Source organism: Neophocaena asiaeorientalis, unplaced genomic scaffold (assembly GCF_003031525.2).
Source record: "Neophocaena asiaeorientalis asiaeorientalis breed wild unplaced genomic scaffold, Neophocaena_asiaeorientalis_V1.1 scaffold151, whole genome shotgun sequence".
NCBI classification, from domain to species: domain Eukaryota; kingdom Metazoa; phylum Chordata; class Mammalia; order Artiodactyla; family Phocoenidae; genus Neophocaena; species Neophocaena asiaeorientalis.
The window spans coordinates 2,237,348-2,254,895 of record NW_020175490.1 but is presented as its reverse complement, the minus strand read 5'-3'; the positions used below and the strand labels follow the sequence as shown (position 1 = coordinate 2,254,895).

Genomic DNA, 17,548 nt, shown 5'->3' with positions numbered 1-17,548 from the left:
AGGACCAGATGGATTCACAGGTGAATTCTATCAAACATTTGGAGAAGAGCTAACACCCATCCTTCTCAAACTCTTCCAAAAAACTGCAGAGGAAGGAACACTCCCAAACTCATTCTAAAAGGCCACCATCACCCTGATACCAAAACCAGACAAAGATATCACACTAAAAAGAAAATTACAGACCAATATCACTGATGAACATAGATGCAAAAGTACTCAACAAAATACTAGCAAACAGAATCTAACAACACATTAAAAGGATCATACACCATGATCAAGTGAGGTTTATCCCAGGGATACAAGGATTCTTCAATATACAAAGTAATTTGATTCAACTCTAGGTACATAGTAGTTTATAGTCTTATTGATAAGATGGGACAGTCAACAAACATGAAACAATCAGCAGACAGTACATGACACCCTATGAATAAATGCTAGGGTGACTTGTATGCAAAACAATGTTCCTGTGTGGTGCACAGATAATGAGTTTGGGGTGAAGTTTTCACTTAGCAAGGTTAGACTTAGGAAGAACTGGAAAAACTACTCTTTTGCTTGCAAATATGAGCCTTTTCTAATCCTAACCCGTTAACAATGAAGGTGAATTTGTCCTTTTTTTTTTTTGGACTTGTCAAAAATACACCTATTTTTTTTTTTTATTGGCGTACATATATATTTTTTGGAGCAGAGTTGATTTACGATGTTGTGTTAGTGTCAGGTGTACAGCAAAGTGAATCAGGTGTACATATACATATATCCACTCTTTTTTAGATTCTTTTCCCATATAGGTTATTACAGAATATTAACTAGAGTCCCCTGTGCTATACAGTAGGTCCTTATTAGTTATCTATTTTATCTATAGCAATGTGTATATGTTAATCTCAATCTCCTAATTTATCCCTCCCACCCCCTTTCACCTTTGGTAACCATAAGTTTGTTTACTACTTCTGTGACTATTTCTGTTTTGTAAATAAGTTCATTTGTACCATTTTTTTTCAATTTCACATATAAGTGATACCATATGATATTTCTTTCTTGTCTGACTTACTTCACTTAGTATGATTTGCAGCAGCATGGATGGACCTAGAATTTCTGACCTTTTCAAGACCTTCAAGTTGAGCATTTCATAGTCTTTTTTTTTTTCCCCTTTCACTAACAGTTCTTCTGGATATATATCTTTTGTACTATCACACAATCATTCTACTACAGCCTGAGACTACTTCTATGGTCAGTCTTTGTTCAGAATATAACAAAAAGGGAGGTGAATAGTCACCCTCAGTAAAAATTAAATGTTGAGGGAAGCTTAGGCAGTTAAAGAAAATCATGAAAGGAATGGAGGCAAGGGTTCAGAACTTATTTCCAATAAAAATGTAAGATGATAGGGAGATGAAGAGGGAATAATACCACCATGATCAGCAAAGTTAAAACAGGAAACTAAAGTTATTTGGGTAATCCTTATCCGGAAATGAAAGGGAACCTGTTAGTTTTAACTTCTTCATGATTTGCACTTGTAGCTGAGCAAAGGAGAAATACTGAGAGATCAAAAGCAGAAAGACAGAGAGAACGAGGTGTGGAGAAATAAGGAAAGAAAAAGAAAATGAGGGAAAAAAACAGTCAGAGGTTCCAACATAGGTTGGAAAATATTTTGTCAATTCATTTTTTTTCTTCCAAAAGGAAGAAATAATCCTTCCCAAAGGACTGGGAAATCCATTTGCTGACTACAGGGGACTTCCTGACAGTGAACGCAGAAGTTCTGAGCAGCAGTTTCCCAATCTATGATTAGGAGTCCCTGCCCCCTGAATGGAGGAAGTGTCCAGTAACTTTCATTTTCAAGCCTGTGCTCTTCTCAAGGCATCAGGAAGGGACTACGGTTGTTACATATGGCTGGTGAGTAAGGGTCCTTTCCTAGCTGAGGGTCAGGAACTTGGGTCTTAGAAAGCACTTATTAATTGCTTTGTGACCGGAAGAAATATACAAGAGAAGTGAGCCAATCCTGTGCAAGCTAAATTCTCCTTATTAGCTCTGTGTAACTTGAACTGGGGGACACTGTCTCGGAGATACTAAGGAGAGTATGGTGTCCAGATTACCTCAGAGCCAGGAAGAAGTTATTTCCTTTTTTGCAGCTCCTGGTTATCAAAGTGAAGGGTGGATAAAGACAAATAGAGTAAGTTATTTATGTGTGAGAAAACTCTGAAAATTCCTAAATGCACTCTGAAATCTTCTCAGCTTCCTCTTGATTCCATAAAATTGTCCCCGTAATCAGATAAGTGAGTCTTTGAATTCCCACCCCCCCCTTACTATATCCTATATTGAATTATGCTCTTTGTCTTTGTAAAGTAACTACATTTTCCTCCCATTCTAGCTGTGGTGCTAACTACTCTAGCACAGTATTTCTTGGATTGCTATCACAGTTTTTAACTGGTCTCCCTATCTCCAGGATTTAACCCTCCTATCCATACTGCATACTGCTTTCAGGTCACATATCTTACGCACAGAAACTGGAAAGTATAAGAGATGGAATCATTGGCTATTTATGTAGCTAGTATTCAGGTATATCATATCACTTCTTTTTGAATTTAGAATTTTATTTAATTTATTTTTTTTTTATGTAGCAAGTTCTTATTAGTTATCCATTTTAAACATATTAGTGTATATATCACTTCTTTGGCTTCATTTTCTTATTTTGAAAAGGAAGAGGTTCAACTAGATCAGTGGTTTCTAAACCTTACAACAAATCTAAATAATCTGTAGACATTAACAAATTTAGATTATTTCCCCCTTCATAACCCCGAATTACTCAACCATGGATAGACTGTAAGCGTTTATAATCTTTTAGAGATCTACAAATGATTCTTATGTAGCTGGACTAAGTTTGTCTGCAGATTAGCATTGTTAGGAAAGATGATCAGATCCTTATCTTTCAGTTCTTACCTTCTAGGTATTTACAAATGCAATTTTCTTACTCAGGAACATACAATGGCTCTGTATTGCCTTTTAAAAAATGTCTGAACTTGTCAGACAGGTTTTCCTACCTTTCAAAATATATTTATTCACTTTACCATTAATCTCTCTAAAGCATGATTTCAGCTTCATTAACAAACATTTACTTGCATTCCCCCCACTCACACTTTCTTGCTATTGTGTTTCTTTATTTCTTATTTTCCCTGTAGTGTAATTCTTTCCAAGGTTTCTGTCTCATCTCACACATTTAATTTAAACTCCTAAAATGTAAGGACTGACTGTTTTCTTATCTTCTTCATGGTGCTCATACAGCATTTGACTGGGGAGTAGTACATTAAATTCACACTCATGGCTGCCTCTTTAGCTAGGCAGGATGACCTTACTTGTTATTGAATTGGAATCAGGACATCATTAGATAATAGATATGATAAACTGAAAAGCAGTAGACAAAACAAGTAAAGTGACTCAATAAACATAAACTAATGAGTTTGGTTGCCATTGTTAACTAATTAACAACTATAAGGAAAAAAATGTTAGCTTAGGGAGAAACAAGTTTCTCTGGGAGCATATTGCCCTGACACTCAGTCTAGTCTTAAGCATCAGGGAGAATTTCCTAAAGAAAATGCCATGTCATCTGAGACCTGAAGATAAACAGGAAGCAGTTGAGAAATAGAAAGGAATGTTGGGTGTGAGAAACTGTACACATAAGGATCCCTAAGTAAAGGCTTTGTAGAACCTGAAAGAAAGATAAAGTGTTTAAAATGTAATGAGCAAGGTGGGTATAGTAGCAGAGGATGAGGCTGAATGAGAAGACCTAGATTAGATTAAGCTGAGACATTTCATGGTTACGTCTAGATTTTTAGAACACTGACTTTGCTTCATTGAGAAGAACAGATTAGAAGGGGACAAGAGTAGATTTATCAGACTCTTAGAGTAATTAAACAAGAAAGGATGTTGGCCTGAACTAGAGTATCAAACAGTTAGAGAGGGAGAAGTAGTCAGATTCTGCAAATATTTAGCAGATAAAATCAATACAGTTTGAAGTGAGATGGAAAATAAGATATAAAGAAAGCAGAAGAGGTTCAGTATCACCAGCTTTTACTGATTTGGTGCACTTGACTGTAAGAAACCATTAACTAGTACATATAGGGAATGAAGCAGGTGATGAAAAATGAGAAGTTCAGCTTTTAAAAGTTGAGTGTAATGAGTTTGTGGGATACAGAGAAGGAATGAATATATGACCCTCAATTTGGGGATCCACCTTTGGGCTGAATCTATAAATTCAGGGATAATTTATTTATTATTTAAAGCTAATAACTGAAGACATGAGAATGTGTAGATAATAAGAGGATGTAAAGTAAACATTCTTTGGTTTTATTGTTTACCATATTTCTCCCAGTACCACTTATTCAGTCAACACTCAGCCTGTTGAAGGCAGAAATAAATAAAATAGAAACCCAGAATTCAGTCAGAGTAAACATTTCATAGATTAACCTGCATGTTGTTCATAATTCTTCAATCTTTCTGTTCTGACATGTGTATACTCTAGTGTAAGACCAGTGTTTCTGCCACCTTTTCTAAGAAGAAGCATTTTGTGACCTCATCTGCAGAAATGAACCCAGTCTTTTCTGAGTCCCTGAATCACTTTCTATTCTCTTAAGTAACTCTTTACCAAGTATCATGTAAAGTAGTTTGATGATTTGAGTGGGGACTCGATTCTGAACCCCTGAGTTTGAATCCCTTCCTACCCTCTTACTAAACATGGTGTACTATTCACACAATTTGGATCAAATATTTAACTAACTTCTCTGTGTCTGTTTCCTTTACTATATAATAGAAATATTAATATACATGTTACATGGAATTTTTATTAACTTTAACTTATAAGATTCATATGAAGCACTTGAGACCAATGGGGCCTCAATGAATATCAACTATTATTACTGAAGCTGTGCTATGCTTAACTTTATAGAATATGGTGTAAGAACAGAATTTGAATACTAATTTGTGTGATCTGGGCATTTTATTTAAATGATCTGTAAAATAGGGAAAATATTAACCATCTCATTGGATTATTGTGAGGGTCCATCATATTAATATTTATAAAGTGTTTAGTACAGAGACTTGTAAATAATAAAAATATTGTATATTGCTTTAAATGTATTTCTTTTTAAATCCTAAATGCATAATAGATGTTAGCTGTTATTAAATGAACTGATATTGGGTAACTTTTTATTCATGCTTTGTAATGTCCATGTTTCTTTCTCATAATATTTGCCCAATAAACATTTACTGAAAGAATACTTCAAGACAACAAGAACAATGAGGCTGGTGCTTCTGGGGCAAAGTTCTTTAATGTCTTGGTGCATTTTTTTTTAGAATATATCATTTTGTGTCAAGACTATCTTTATATCTAGATGAACTTTATAACTGTCTTTGTAGATTTAATTAAGTATTGATGAGATACCCTGCCTTCCCATGCACTATCCATTCAAATAATACCTGTGGTATTACAATAAAATACTTATTAATTTGACTTCCTTAATCACCCACAAAAGTTCTAATTATCCCAGACAGTAATATATTAACCTGGTGTCATATTGATCTACCATATTGAAAGATCAGTCATCAGATTATTTTCAATTCTAAATTTTTTATTGAGACAAGATCAAGTAAAAGGAAGCTTTGTATTTCTGACAGAAGACACACGCAACAAAAACCCACTTAAGATTTTGGAATCTGTGGGCAAAGAGCTCATTACTGGCGTTTTGGATGACTTGGTGGGAAAAAATGTCCTGAAATTGGAGGAAGAGGAGAAGAAAAAAATTTATAATGCCAAGCTTGAAGACAAGGCATGGGTCTTGGTGGACTGTATGCGACAGAAACGCCATGAAGCAGGTCAAATCTTTGTTCAAACCTTCCTAAACATAGACAAAAATTCCACCAGTATAAAAGGTAAGACTGGAATTATTTTCAAGAGATATCTTAAATTTTTCAGACCTACTTGGCTCCAAGGCTGCTCCACTGTCCTCTAAGTTCCCCATCCTCCTATTACTAAAGTATAATTTTCACTAAACCTATCATTGTCCTTTTAGAGGCCACCTTGTCATTTGTGGGAGGGCATCTAATTTCCAATTAGCTTAGAAGTTGAGTCCTTGTGTTTAGGTTGATCATAGAGATAGCTAATTGCAGAGACTTTGTAGTAAGGGATACCTGGAGTTGAACTCAGGTTTCTGTCACTTTGGACACTATGTGACTTCATTCAAGTTTCTTAACCTCCCTAAGCATCAGTATGAGCATCTGTGAAATGGGGACAATTTGACAATTTCAGTCACTTCATCACAGGCTTTGTAAAGCTAGGAACATAATGGCAGACACAGATTGAAAATTCCTAGTATGTTAGCTCCCATCTGGAACTCTCCTCTGAACTCCAGATATATTTAGCTCTAGCTGCATATTCAACATTTCCACTTGAAGGTTCCACTGGCTTCACAAAGCTAAGATATATAAAATGAAACACTTTATTCTCCACATCAAATCTATTACACTTCTTTCCCCTGTTTATCTCATTAGACAGGACTATAATCCACTGAGTTTCTTAATCCAGATCACAAATGTTTTCTTCACCAATGAATAATAGCTCTTAGCAGAGTGCCAGAGACATAGCAGGCATGTAATGAATATCGGATGAATAGGCAAATGAAGAACATGCATGTAATAAATATTAGTTATCAGAATTATTTTTAGCTTATAATATTTCAATGTTTACTGTGCTTATTCATTTCTGTGAGTTACAAAATATGATCAGGAGAATACTTATTCAATATAAACTGTCCAATATATTAACATCTTTCAAAACTTCACTTTAAATGAATTATGAATATTACTAGAGTCTAAATATTCTCAGATCCAAGTTCACCAGTGATGGACTCAATTTGGTATAGAGTTTAACCTAAAATTCCAGCCTGAATACTAGAGTTTATCAATAATAATAAGCAATAATAAACAACATGCAACATAACTGTAGAGACCTCACTATAGCAAATAAGCTTTTTCAATAATCCCTTCTCTATGGAGAAGGGACACTCCCACCAGCAGGAAGTATACACTAGTCTAATAGATGTCCAAGATTGTGGCCTAGGCTATGTTATCATTAACATTTAAGTTGGTCCTTGCGCAGGTTTATTACTTTCTCTTAAACCTGGGATGGGATAAAAACAATTTGGATTTAAAAACAAAATAAGAGAACAGACTTGTGGTTGCCAAGGGGGAGGGGTGTGGGGGAGGGATAGATTGGGAGTTTAGGGTTAGCAGATGCAAACTATTACCTATATAATGGATAAATAACAATGTCCTACTGTATAGCACAGGGAACTATATTCAATATCCTAAAATAAGCCATAAAGGGATAGAATAGAATAGAATAGAATAGAATAGAATAGAATAGAATAGAATAGAATAGAATAGAAGAGAAGAGAAGAGAAGAGAAGAGAAGAGAAGAGAAGAGAAGAGAATAAAATAAATAAAAACAAGATCAGAGATAATTCAACAAATGGGAATCAGAATTGAAATAAGGGGAACTCCAAAATGATTTTAGCAACCCCAGGAACTAGAATGAACTTTAAACTGAAATAACCTATCCCATCAACAGAGTCTGTGGCAGGCAGGCAGCAGGTATAGACCGTTTCATGAAGTATCCAGTAGCCCCCTGAGTTCTACTGTACATGGAACCTCCAGAGGAATCTCAGGACACCTAGAGTATACTGGCCCAGGAGAACAGGAAGCTTGGTGAGTGGGGCTATTAGAATATGTAAAAGCTCTAGCCAGGCCTTTTGGGCATGGATATAATTCAGAGGGTTCTTAATGAGATACTGAGGAAATGGAGTGGGGGATAGGAAGAATCTAAGCTATTTGTTTCAATTATTTAGCAGTATATGTACATACTATGTGCCAAGCACTGTTATTCAGTCAGAGAGATAATTACTCAAATTCCTACTTGCCAAGGGAGAAGGACTTGTCTTATCTAATATCAGTATCTTTAGTTTTGTTTCAGTTTAAGGGGTTTCTTGAGCATTTCATTAGGTAACAGATAAAACTCAGATATTAAAGTTTTTATCTAATCTGCTTATTTTCTTATTTCTTTTTGCTGTGCTCTCAGGCCCATGGGTACTCCTTTTGAACAGCAGGCTACACTACATTACATTGTAATGAAATGATTCAGTTTCATGATAATTTTACTATTAGCCATAAGATAGTCTAATTTTCAGTTTTCTCTGTAAATACTGTATCTATATATAGACATATAATGGTCATTAGGAGATGACATTTATTAAATTCAAGAGTACACCAAACTTGTAAATGACCTGGAAACAGGAGACTTTCAATGACAAAACATACCCTCTGACCAGGGACTATCCCAAGATCCTGGACTTCTTCACATTGGCAGAATCTTCTGGAGTAGGAGAGGAGAGTATGTGTCAGTACTTTATCTACAGAAATAAATGTTAAAAAAAAAAAAAAGGAAAAAAAAAAAAGAAATAAATGTTAAAAAAAAAAAAAAGGAAAAAAAAAAAAGAAATAAATGTTAAGACAGTTTGGTAGACTTAAAGACATACCATTTGCTGCATCTCCAGAGCTTACATTTTTAGCATACTTTTTAGAAAGACATTTATAAAAAAAATATTATTTAAAAACTAATGGAAACAAATAAATGAAATTGAAAAAATTATAAAGTTTAAAAACTGAAAAATTTACAGAAGATAATATTGCCTTTCTAATTAAAATAAAATAAAATAAGAGACTGTCTTGGTTCGTTCATGTAAATGAACATAAAGGTTTATTCCTTTCATAGACAAAAACCTTGTTATGTTAGGTCTTGATAAACCTCTTCTGATTTTTGTTTATGAGGAATCTCTTCCTTCTCCAAGGGAGGGCTCTGGACTTTCCCAGTCTCTTGCACAATCTTAGTCAAATGAGGCCAAACAGTTTCAGAAAATATTACATTTCTCATTTCCAACAAGGAGAAGTTATTTCCTCACATTTTAAAACATGGGTTGAAAATTTAGGGCTGGTTATTCAGCACTTTGGAGGCAAGGACATTCAGAGTAATGTAGCATCTCTGACAAAAAAAAAATTGTACCTTCGACACTGGATGCAATACTATGATTAATGCATAGCATTTCTCCTTTAAATAGCTGATTTCACAACTCGGTGAATCATTGAAGCCTATCTGCTCTGGAAAGGTTAAAAATTCACGCTGAGGTTGCTGAAAAAATAATACCTGGTTGGTACAAGATTTAGGATTCTATTAAGTATTTGAGTGTGTATGTGTCTGTGTTTGTTGTGCGAATTAGGAGTAGACTTGGGATGTCATATTACCCAATATGATAGCTACTGGGCACATGTGGCTTTTAAGTGCATAAATTGTGGCTAGTAACAGGTTAAAATGATACTATTTTGTATATATTGTTAAACAAAATATATTATTAAATTAATTGATTGTGTCTGTTTATATTCAATGTGGACATTAGAAAATTTTAAATTGCAGTGCCCTTCCCACCTGCAGCTGAGGCCAAGTCAGGAAAGAGCAACAGGCATCTAAAAGCACAGGAAGGCAGAACCTGTGAGATCTGACCTCAGCTCCATCCCCAAGAAGTCAAGTGGTCCAACCCCTGAGGGACAGACCCCAACAGACCCCCACCCACCAGTTTTTCTCCAATGTGCATAGATCAGATCAGGATGAAGGGAGGAGGCAAGACTCTATCACAACCTATGTGTTTGGGGTCAGGTGTCCCCCTACAGGTTTGTCTGTGTTTGTACCTTGTCCTGTGTCTGAGGTGCTGTGGCTGTATCCTCCTCCTGCCCTGGGATATTTGTATCTCCTGGCTTTGTAATAAGTGCTGCATACTCTCCAAAAAAAAAAGTGACTCAATGTGAGTGTGACTTAATTCTATTTCTAGTAGGTAGCACTCTGATAAATATTTACTAAATGTACTCTTGCTCAGAGACAGTAGAAAGTCCACACAGATGAGTAATACCCTAGAGTAAAACCACTGGAAAAATCAAACTGTTTTCGTGAGTAAAAGGAAGGCTAACTTTGACCCTAAATCATTAAGGTGTCTTCTTCATAATATCAAAATCTATTATTGCATTTTTGAGTGGATCTGTTTTTACTACCAAGGATTTCTCCCTTCTTTCCCAGTCGTAATACATCTGTCTCCTCACACACAGGTTAGATACAATTATAACCCAACATGTTAAAAATCTTTTTCCCAGGATAACCCTTTTCTGTCAGTTTTCTTAGGTGATAACTGGGTCACATAGTCAGATATCACAATTTATATTATGCGATGTATTCTGCAGCTCCTGAGGAAATCGTGACTGGACCAGATGAGTCAGCAGAAACTACAGATACCCTCAAGCTTTGCCCTCATGAAGAATTTCTTAAATTGTGTAAAGAAAGGGCTGAAGAGGTACTGTGCTCTGTACAGGAAAGAGAGGAAGAGAGAAAAACAATTGCTTTCACTAATTACACAATTTCTTAAAGCATTAGTTACAGAGTGGCAGGGTGGGACAGTGGATTCCTTTTTCATAGATGCTTTGAGCAGGAAGAAATCACATGGCTTCACACAGATTCCAATTCTCTTTCAACCTTATGATAAAATACAAGTCTCTCACTTTTTTCATTTATTTGTTGTCCTATATATTTGGGATTTATTAGAATTTTAGCTGTAGTCATAGAATCAAAATATTTATAAGATAACATGGCTGAGTAGTAATTGTTTGCATTCCAGTTAAAAATTATTAACACCTGCAAAACATTATAAATTAAAATAGTACCAGAATGGGCTTCTCTGGTGGCATAGTGGTTGAGAGTCCGCCTGCCGATGCAGGGGACACAGGTTTGTGCCCTGGTCCAGGAAGATCCCACACGTCGCAGAGCGGCTGGGCCCGTGAGCCATGGCTGCTGAGCCTGCACATCCAGAGCCTGTGCTCCACAATGGGAGAAGCCACAACAGTGAGAGGCCCGCATACCACACACACACACACACACAAAAAAAAAATAGTACCAGAATAATGTTACCCAAGGCAAAGGATCTTTATTTTTAGCTGGAGTCAATGGCAAATATCTCCTGGTTTTTACAAAATTTGATCTGAAACTTGATTGTTAAGAAAGATTTGACTAGGTGGAGAAGAAAGAGGAGAAGGAGAGGGTAGGAATTGTTCTAGTCTCCTGAAGATTCTCGAGTAACCATCACAAATATAATCTGGATCATTGTCTGGGCTTTTGAAAAATAATTCCCTTCCAATTTGTACTTCTTTCTATTATCAACTCAATCCATTACTAAAAGAGAGAAGACAGTGTCTTCTGGTACAGGATAGGAGAGAGGACATCTATGCAAGCCCTTAAAAGCAACAGTGATTGGTGTATGAGGGTTTAAGAGAGATTTAGGTAAATCAAACTCACTGCATATCAATTTCCTGCAGATCTATCCAATAAAGGAGATAAAGGCCCGCACTCGTCTGGCTCTCATCATATGCAATACAGAGTTTGATCATCTCCCTCTCAGGAATGGGGCTGCCCATGACATCATGGGAATGAAGGGGCTGCTTGAGGGCCTTGGCTACAGTGTGGATGTGGAAGAGAAACTCACAGCCAGGGTAAGGGCCCCTCACCCACCCCAAACACATACATATTCAACACATATCTTCCTACTAACAAGTGAACTTTATAATATTAAGCAAATAACTTTAACAACCATAGGTCTCATTTGTGTGTTGTGTGTGTGTGTGTGTATGTGTGTGTATCTAATTGTGTGAATGTGTGTTATAAAATAAAAATATTAAGACAGGTGAAATCTATATCTCTTTAGATCTTCAAATATCCTCAGTTCCATAAAACTGTACAAAAAGTGATTGGCATATGTACCCACAAAATTCTTAATTCTGAAGTGGGATGATTGAGATTCAGCCCCAATATTTCCCAGAAAATTCTGGAGTAATGAATGTTAGCAGGAGTGTGATCACCATATAAATACTGAATCCTGACTGTTCCAGGGGCTATCTTGGCATTGCGGATGGGTCTGTAAATGAGACTGAAGGTTCCCAGCTCACACTGATCTAGGTTCACTTGGTGGGGGGTGATCAAACTATAAGCAAAACAGAGCATTTCAGATATTTGATGTATCTGTGTGTCTCTAAGATTGAAAAAAAGTGAAAAGGAAATGAAAAGGAAACATAAGAACAAATTGGTGAGTGAGGAGTAATAATGTTTGATGGGATGGCCGAGAAAGACATTTTGAGGAGGTAATATGGGATCTGACACATGACTATCAGAGACAAGATAACTCTGGAAAGATGTGAATGAAATATATTCCAAGCAGGCATGACTACAAGTGAAAAGTCTGAACCTAATATGAAACTGGCACTTGAAAAGTACAGAAAGACCAGTGTGACTAGAGCCTAGAAGAGGAGGAAGAATGTCAGAAGGGGAAGTATACTTATGTCACAAGTTTTATTTTATTTTAAGTATGGTGGGGAGTGCCTTAGAAGGGAAGTGGTATGATACATTTATTATTCAAGGTTTTTATTAAGTAATGAGAGAAAATACAGAGATGAAAATGAAAGTATATAACGACAATAAGCAAATGTAAAATGTATTAAGAGGACAGGTTATATAATGTCAGAAGGAACAAAAAGTTGAACCCATTGATCCATTATAGAAATAAAAATAAAACTATCATCAAGTAACCACTATGTAAAGCCACCATGATTGGAACGTTACAGATGTTTCTTATACTGATCATAATAAATAGGAGGTCAGTTTAATTTTAATGCTTGTCCTGTTAAAGTAACACTTTGCAGTCTTTTTCAGGATATGGAATCAGTGCTGTGCAGATTTGCTGCCTGTGAAGAGCACAAATCTTCAGACAGCACATTCTTGGTGTTCATGTCTCATGGCATCCTGGATGGGATCTGTGGGACTATGCATAGTGATGAAAACCCAGATGTGCTACCTTATGACACCATCTTCCGGATATTCAACAACCGCAATTGCCTCAGTCTAAAGGACAAACCTAAGGTCATCATTGTCCAGGCCTGCAGAGGTGGTAAGTTCTGAGATGAAAAATCCAAAAGTCATAAAGATGTTTGCAGAGGATTGTAGTATGTTTTGTTTCTAGGGGAAACAATCTTAAACCCCATCCAGTGAAAATACACTAAATTGAATTATTAGGAAATTCCAATTAGGGGGCTGGTATCATGAGACTCTGTTTTGTTAGCTGAGAAATTTCTGTTCAATTTGATTCAAGGTAAGTGGTGAAGGAGATCACCAGAATTCTCAAATCAAAGTTAAACAAAAATATTCCAACCTTGGAATGAAATCATTTAAATGACAACTTTACTTGTAAATGTTTTACAGACATTTTGACATTCTCTGGCTTGAGAATAATTTCATTTGAAAGTCAGGCTATTATGTGATAGCAGTATCTTTTTTTTTTCTCATATATTATTGAAAGGGAAATGAATAAGGAGATGAGGGAAACTGGGATTGCAGTGACATTTTTCTTTGCTTTTTTTTCCTGACTCCCAGTTCCCTTTTAGCTTTTTGGAACAGTGTTTGAAGACGAAAAGCCAAAATAATTTAGCTATAAAATGATAACTATGCTCTGAAATTATGCAGATAAGGCTTTAACTTCTTTGTTATTCTCAGCAAGTGGGTTCTTCCAGTTCTAAAATGCTGTCACTATTAATTGGCATGTTGCTCAACAACACAAGAAAAAGGCAAACTGTTGTATGTGGGGTGGAGATACACCTGTATGTGTGTATGTATGTGTGCACATGTGTGTGTGAAACTGGTTAGAATAAACATTGTAAAAGAATGAGGTGGGCAATTGTAATAGTCATACTGAGGGAGACACAGTGTGTAGGAAATTGATGTCTCTACAGCAAATCATGGGGAATTGTGGGTCAGTGACTCTCCAGCAGCCTTGGCAGACAGCTCTTCACAGTCACCTGAGAACCTGGAGGAGGATGCCATTTACAAGACCCATGTGGAGAAGGACTTCATTGCTTTCTGCTCCTCAACCCCACGTATGTGTCTTTCAATTGCAGACATGGATTTGTGGGTCTGAGGCTACCTCTGAAGATTCTAAAAAAAACAAGATAAGCACTGGGCAGCAATTATTTGACGCAAATTTTGAATGCTGTCAATATATTTTATTTATTCTTCACTTTTAAAAATTGACTTTTATTATATGTTGCACTTTACAGACAAAGGTATAGTAACCATTAAAACAACCTAATACAAAAAAATCCCTTTACCATCACACTAGTTAAAAACAAATGATTGATTCAGTTTTCTATTAAATCCATTCAACATTTTGAGTAGAGTTTTTATGGATCTAGGGACTGATGGCCATTTCTCAAAAATTATCAACTCCAAGCCATTTTCTCCATATTTCCCATCTGGTACTATTTACAGTGGTATCCCAGCAAGAAGGTGGATGCCCTTTTAAAGGAAGAAGAAAATGATACAATGGGACTTATTAGGCCTACTATTAGGGGAACAGTATCTAGTCCTTGAACTTTAGGTAATCATCTTAAGAAGCCTTATATCTGAGGGTTTCTAATTTACATATTTTTAAGTACTTTTACCACTTTATGAAGGTATAATTAACATAAAAAAGCTGCACATATTTAATGTATACAGTTTAATGAGTTTGGAGATAAGTATATACCTGTGAAATTATTACCACTATCTATACCAAAAATATTTCCCTTCCCTCCAAAAGTTTCATTAGGTCTTTTTATTTATTTTGCTCACTATATTGTGAAAGACATCATGGTATATAATCTGTAAACAATCACCTATGTGAACATGAGGAAATTCTTTAATCCTTCTGAGCTTCTATTTTTCATCTGTAAAATGGGATAATTACAATTATCTCTCAAGCCTCCTTTAAAAGCCAAATGAATAAGCATAAGTCACAAAGTAGAAAGTCAATTCCCAAAATACAAGGTAATCACTATGCAATGACCTGCAGTTTTGATGAGCTGCTTCTTTAGTTCAACTTCTTTATGGAAAATGAGTTAATGAAAGGTTGTAAGTTCTTCCCCTAAACATGTCAAGATAATTCCCAAGCTATGTTTTAAAAGACAAAAAATGTAAAAAAAAAAAAATGGTGAAGGCCACAGCCCAAGGCTTACCACTCCTTGTCGTCATAGATAATGTGGCCTGGAGAGACATCACAAAAGGTTCTCTCTTCATTACTCAACTCATCACATGCTTCCAAAAATATTCTTGGTGCTGTCATCTAGAGGAAGTATTTAGAAAGGTAAGCTCCTCTCTCCTTTTCTAATCATGTATTTGTTCAGGAAGACTTTACTATTATTTGCCTTTCAAGTGACAATGACAGATTTTTGTCAGACAAACAAAAGTAGAGTGGTACTGGTTTCTGTAATCCATGTGTTTAAAATCTGATTTACAAAAAGACTATGTTAATGCACCACAGCAAAAGATCAAAATAGAACAAAATATTATAACATGTGAGCTTGTGTGTTATGGGCTATAAGTTCTTAAAATTCAAAGAATGGAAAGTATTTTGGATTAATTTTCACTGCTTCATTTATTCAATAAATATACATTGGGTGGTCTACTTGGTAATGGGCTATATCTTCATGACACAGGGGTAAATGAGACATATGTGACATAAGGCTACCTAGAACTAACATTCTTGTGAGAGAGATGGGCAATGAATAAGTAGTCCAACAACAACAATAAAAAGTGTGTAATACAGGTTGTGATAGGATCCAAAAGAGAAAGTCCTAGGACACATGAAAGAGAATGTAGGAGAAAAATTCTTTGAATAGAGTGGCCCAGAAGGGAAGACTTGATACTTCTTCCCCAACTCAGGACATTCCTTATTTACCCCTTCCTTCCTAATTTATTTTCCTCCAATAGCTCTTACTACCACCCACCCAGTATATATTTTGTTTGCTTATTATCTGTATTTATTCACTTGCATGCAAGCTCATGAAGGCAGGGATTTGTTCAACACTCAACAAGCTGGAAGGGAGGAATTAATATTCACTGAATAAATAAATGTATGAATGAGTGAATAAATGTCCCTCCTTTTTTAGGGAGAAAAGTATTGGTATTAAGAACGTGGGAAAGTGTGGTTATTTTTAAACTAAAACCATAAAGAACAATAGCATTCCCATGGGAAAAGAAGGATATACCTTTAGTAAATTGGAGAAGATTACATTGTAACCTGAGTCACAGTCTCTGTGACTAGGAGCTTAGGAAGTTAAGTCCTATTGGATGAATAGGATTTAGACATACTTTCAAGGGAAGAGAAGAAGAGATTAGAAATAGTGGATCTAGGTAAGTAGGATCTCATTGATCAGTCTACAGAAAAATACTTCAGAGCTCATCTTGATGGTGAATGTGAATATTGCTCATCATTCAGGCTTTAAGGACAAAATCCTGGGATTTTAACCTTATTGAATTGAGGAGTTAACCTTGTGAGAGTTTGAAGATAGAGGATCTCTGAGGTCCACTTTTCATGAACAAACACCAAGGGATAATTAATCATCAGATCTGTAGATCAGAAGTGGAAACTAGAAAAAAAATGCAGTTTGAAAAGACTTGAATTAGGCATGAAGTGTGTATTTTGAGATAAAGAGCATATTCTGACATTAGGTGTCATTTCTAAGAGGTAGGGTAGCAGTGACAGGGAATAAGAATGTCCAAGGGCTTGGTTCCATCAATCCTAGGAGCACCCTTCATTCCAAGAATTTTTTGGCTCATTGTGCAAAACATTTTTTGAGAATGCATAAGAGGTATGTATCAGCCAGAACCTCTTTTTGTTTTTAGGTACAAAAAGCATTTGAAAAACCAAGTGTTAAAGCCCAGATGCCCACCATTGAACGACTCTCCATGACAAGATATTTCTACCTCTTTCCTGGCAATTGAAAATAGTACGTATCAAGAATTTTTGTTGGCAGGCAAAATAAGTGGGACAGTGATATTAGTAGTGAGGTCCAATGACCAATGACAGCCTATTGCTTTAGTGGTCAAATTAGTAAATTAGTATTCCTTGTTGATGTAGTTTGTTGATTAGTTGCTAATTTTTACCTTATTTATATGCATCTGGATCCACCCCTCCATCTCTACAATCATCAATCAATAAATCAATCAACCAAGAAGGTAAGCCAAATCGAGACAGAAAGTAATAAACAGTGAAGGACACAGGGTAACAATTATTAGCATAGACATGTACTCATGCTTCCATTATTACTTAAATTCATGTCTCTCTCTCTCTCTTTCTTTCTCTCTCTCTCTCTGACACACACACACACATTATTAGTTACCAAATATTGCCTCAGATTAAAAAAAAAAAAAAAACAGAAAAAGAGGTGACTGTAGAGAAAGCAGGACTGTGGTCCTCTGAGTGCAGGTGTGTCATATTACTGATACTGAGCCACCATTACTATACAGTATAAAATGTACCCTGGAAGAGTTTGTGTCAATGAAGACTCTGGTTCTCTGACTGTTCTCACAGTGTAGATCACAGAACATTCTGAGTCA

The 17,548-nt window shown here is 35.9% G+C and overlaps 1 protein-coding gene across 3 annotated transcripts in view; it reads left to right on the top strand.

The window, feature by feature from the left end:
* The first annotated feature begins 1,555 nt into the window (after positions 1 to 1,555).
* Positions 1,556 to 17,548, top strand: part of LOC112415742 (caspase-13) — an 18,439-nt gene continuing 2,446 nt past the window's right edge. The window contains exons 1-8 of one of the 3 annotated variants that reach the window (XM_024768902.1): positions 1,556 to 1,884; positions 5,662 to 5,913; positions 10,321 to 10,430; positions 11,446 to 11,619; positions 12,833 to 13,067; positions 13,906 to 14,049; positions 15,184 to 15,293; positions 16,835 to 16,938. In XM_024768902.1, the coding sequence (XP_024624670.1) occupies positions 1,878 to 1,884; positions 5,662 to 5,913; positions 10,321 to 10,430; positions 11,446 to 11,619; positions 12,833 to 13,067; positions 13,906 to 14,049; positions 15,184 to 15,293; positions 16,835 to 16,933 (1,131 nt within the window). In that variant the 5' untranslated portion in view covers positions 1,556 to 1,877 and the 3' untranslated portion in view covers positions 16,934 to 16,938. Of the gene's footprint in view, positions 1,885 to 2,019; positions 2,162 to 5,658; positions 5,914 to 10,320; positions 10,431 to 11,445; positions 11,620 to 12,832; positions 13,068 to 13,905; positions 14,050 to 15,183; positions 15,294 to 16,834; positions 16,939 to 17,548 lie in introns of those variants that run through there. The other 2 variants (XM_024768901.1, XM_024768903.1) reach the window with 2 other exon arrangements.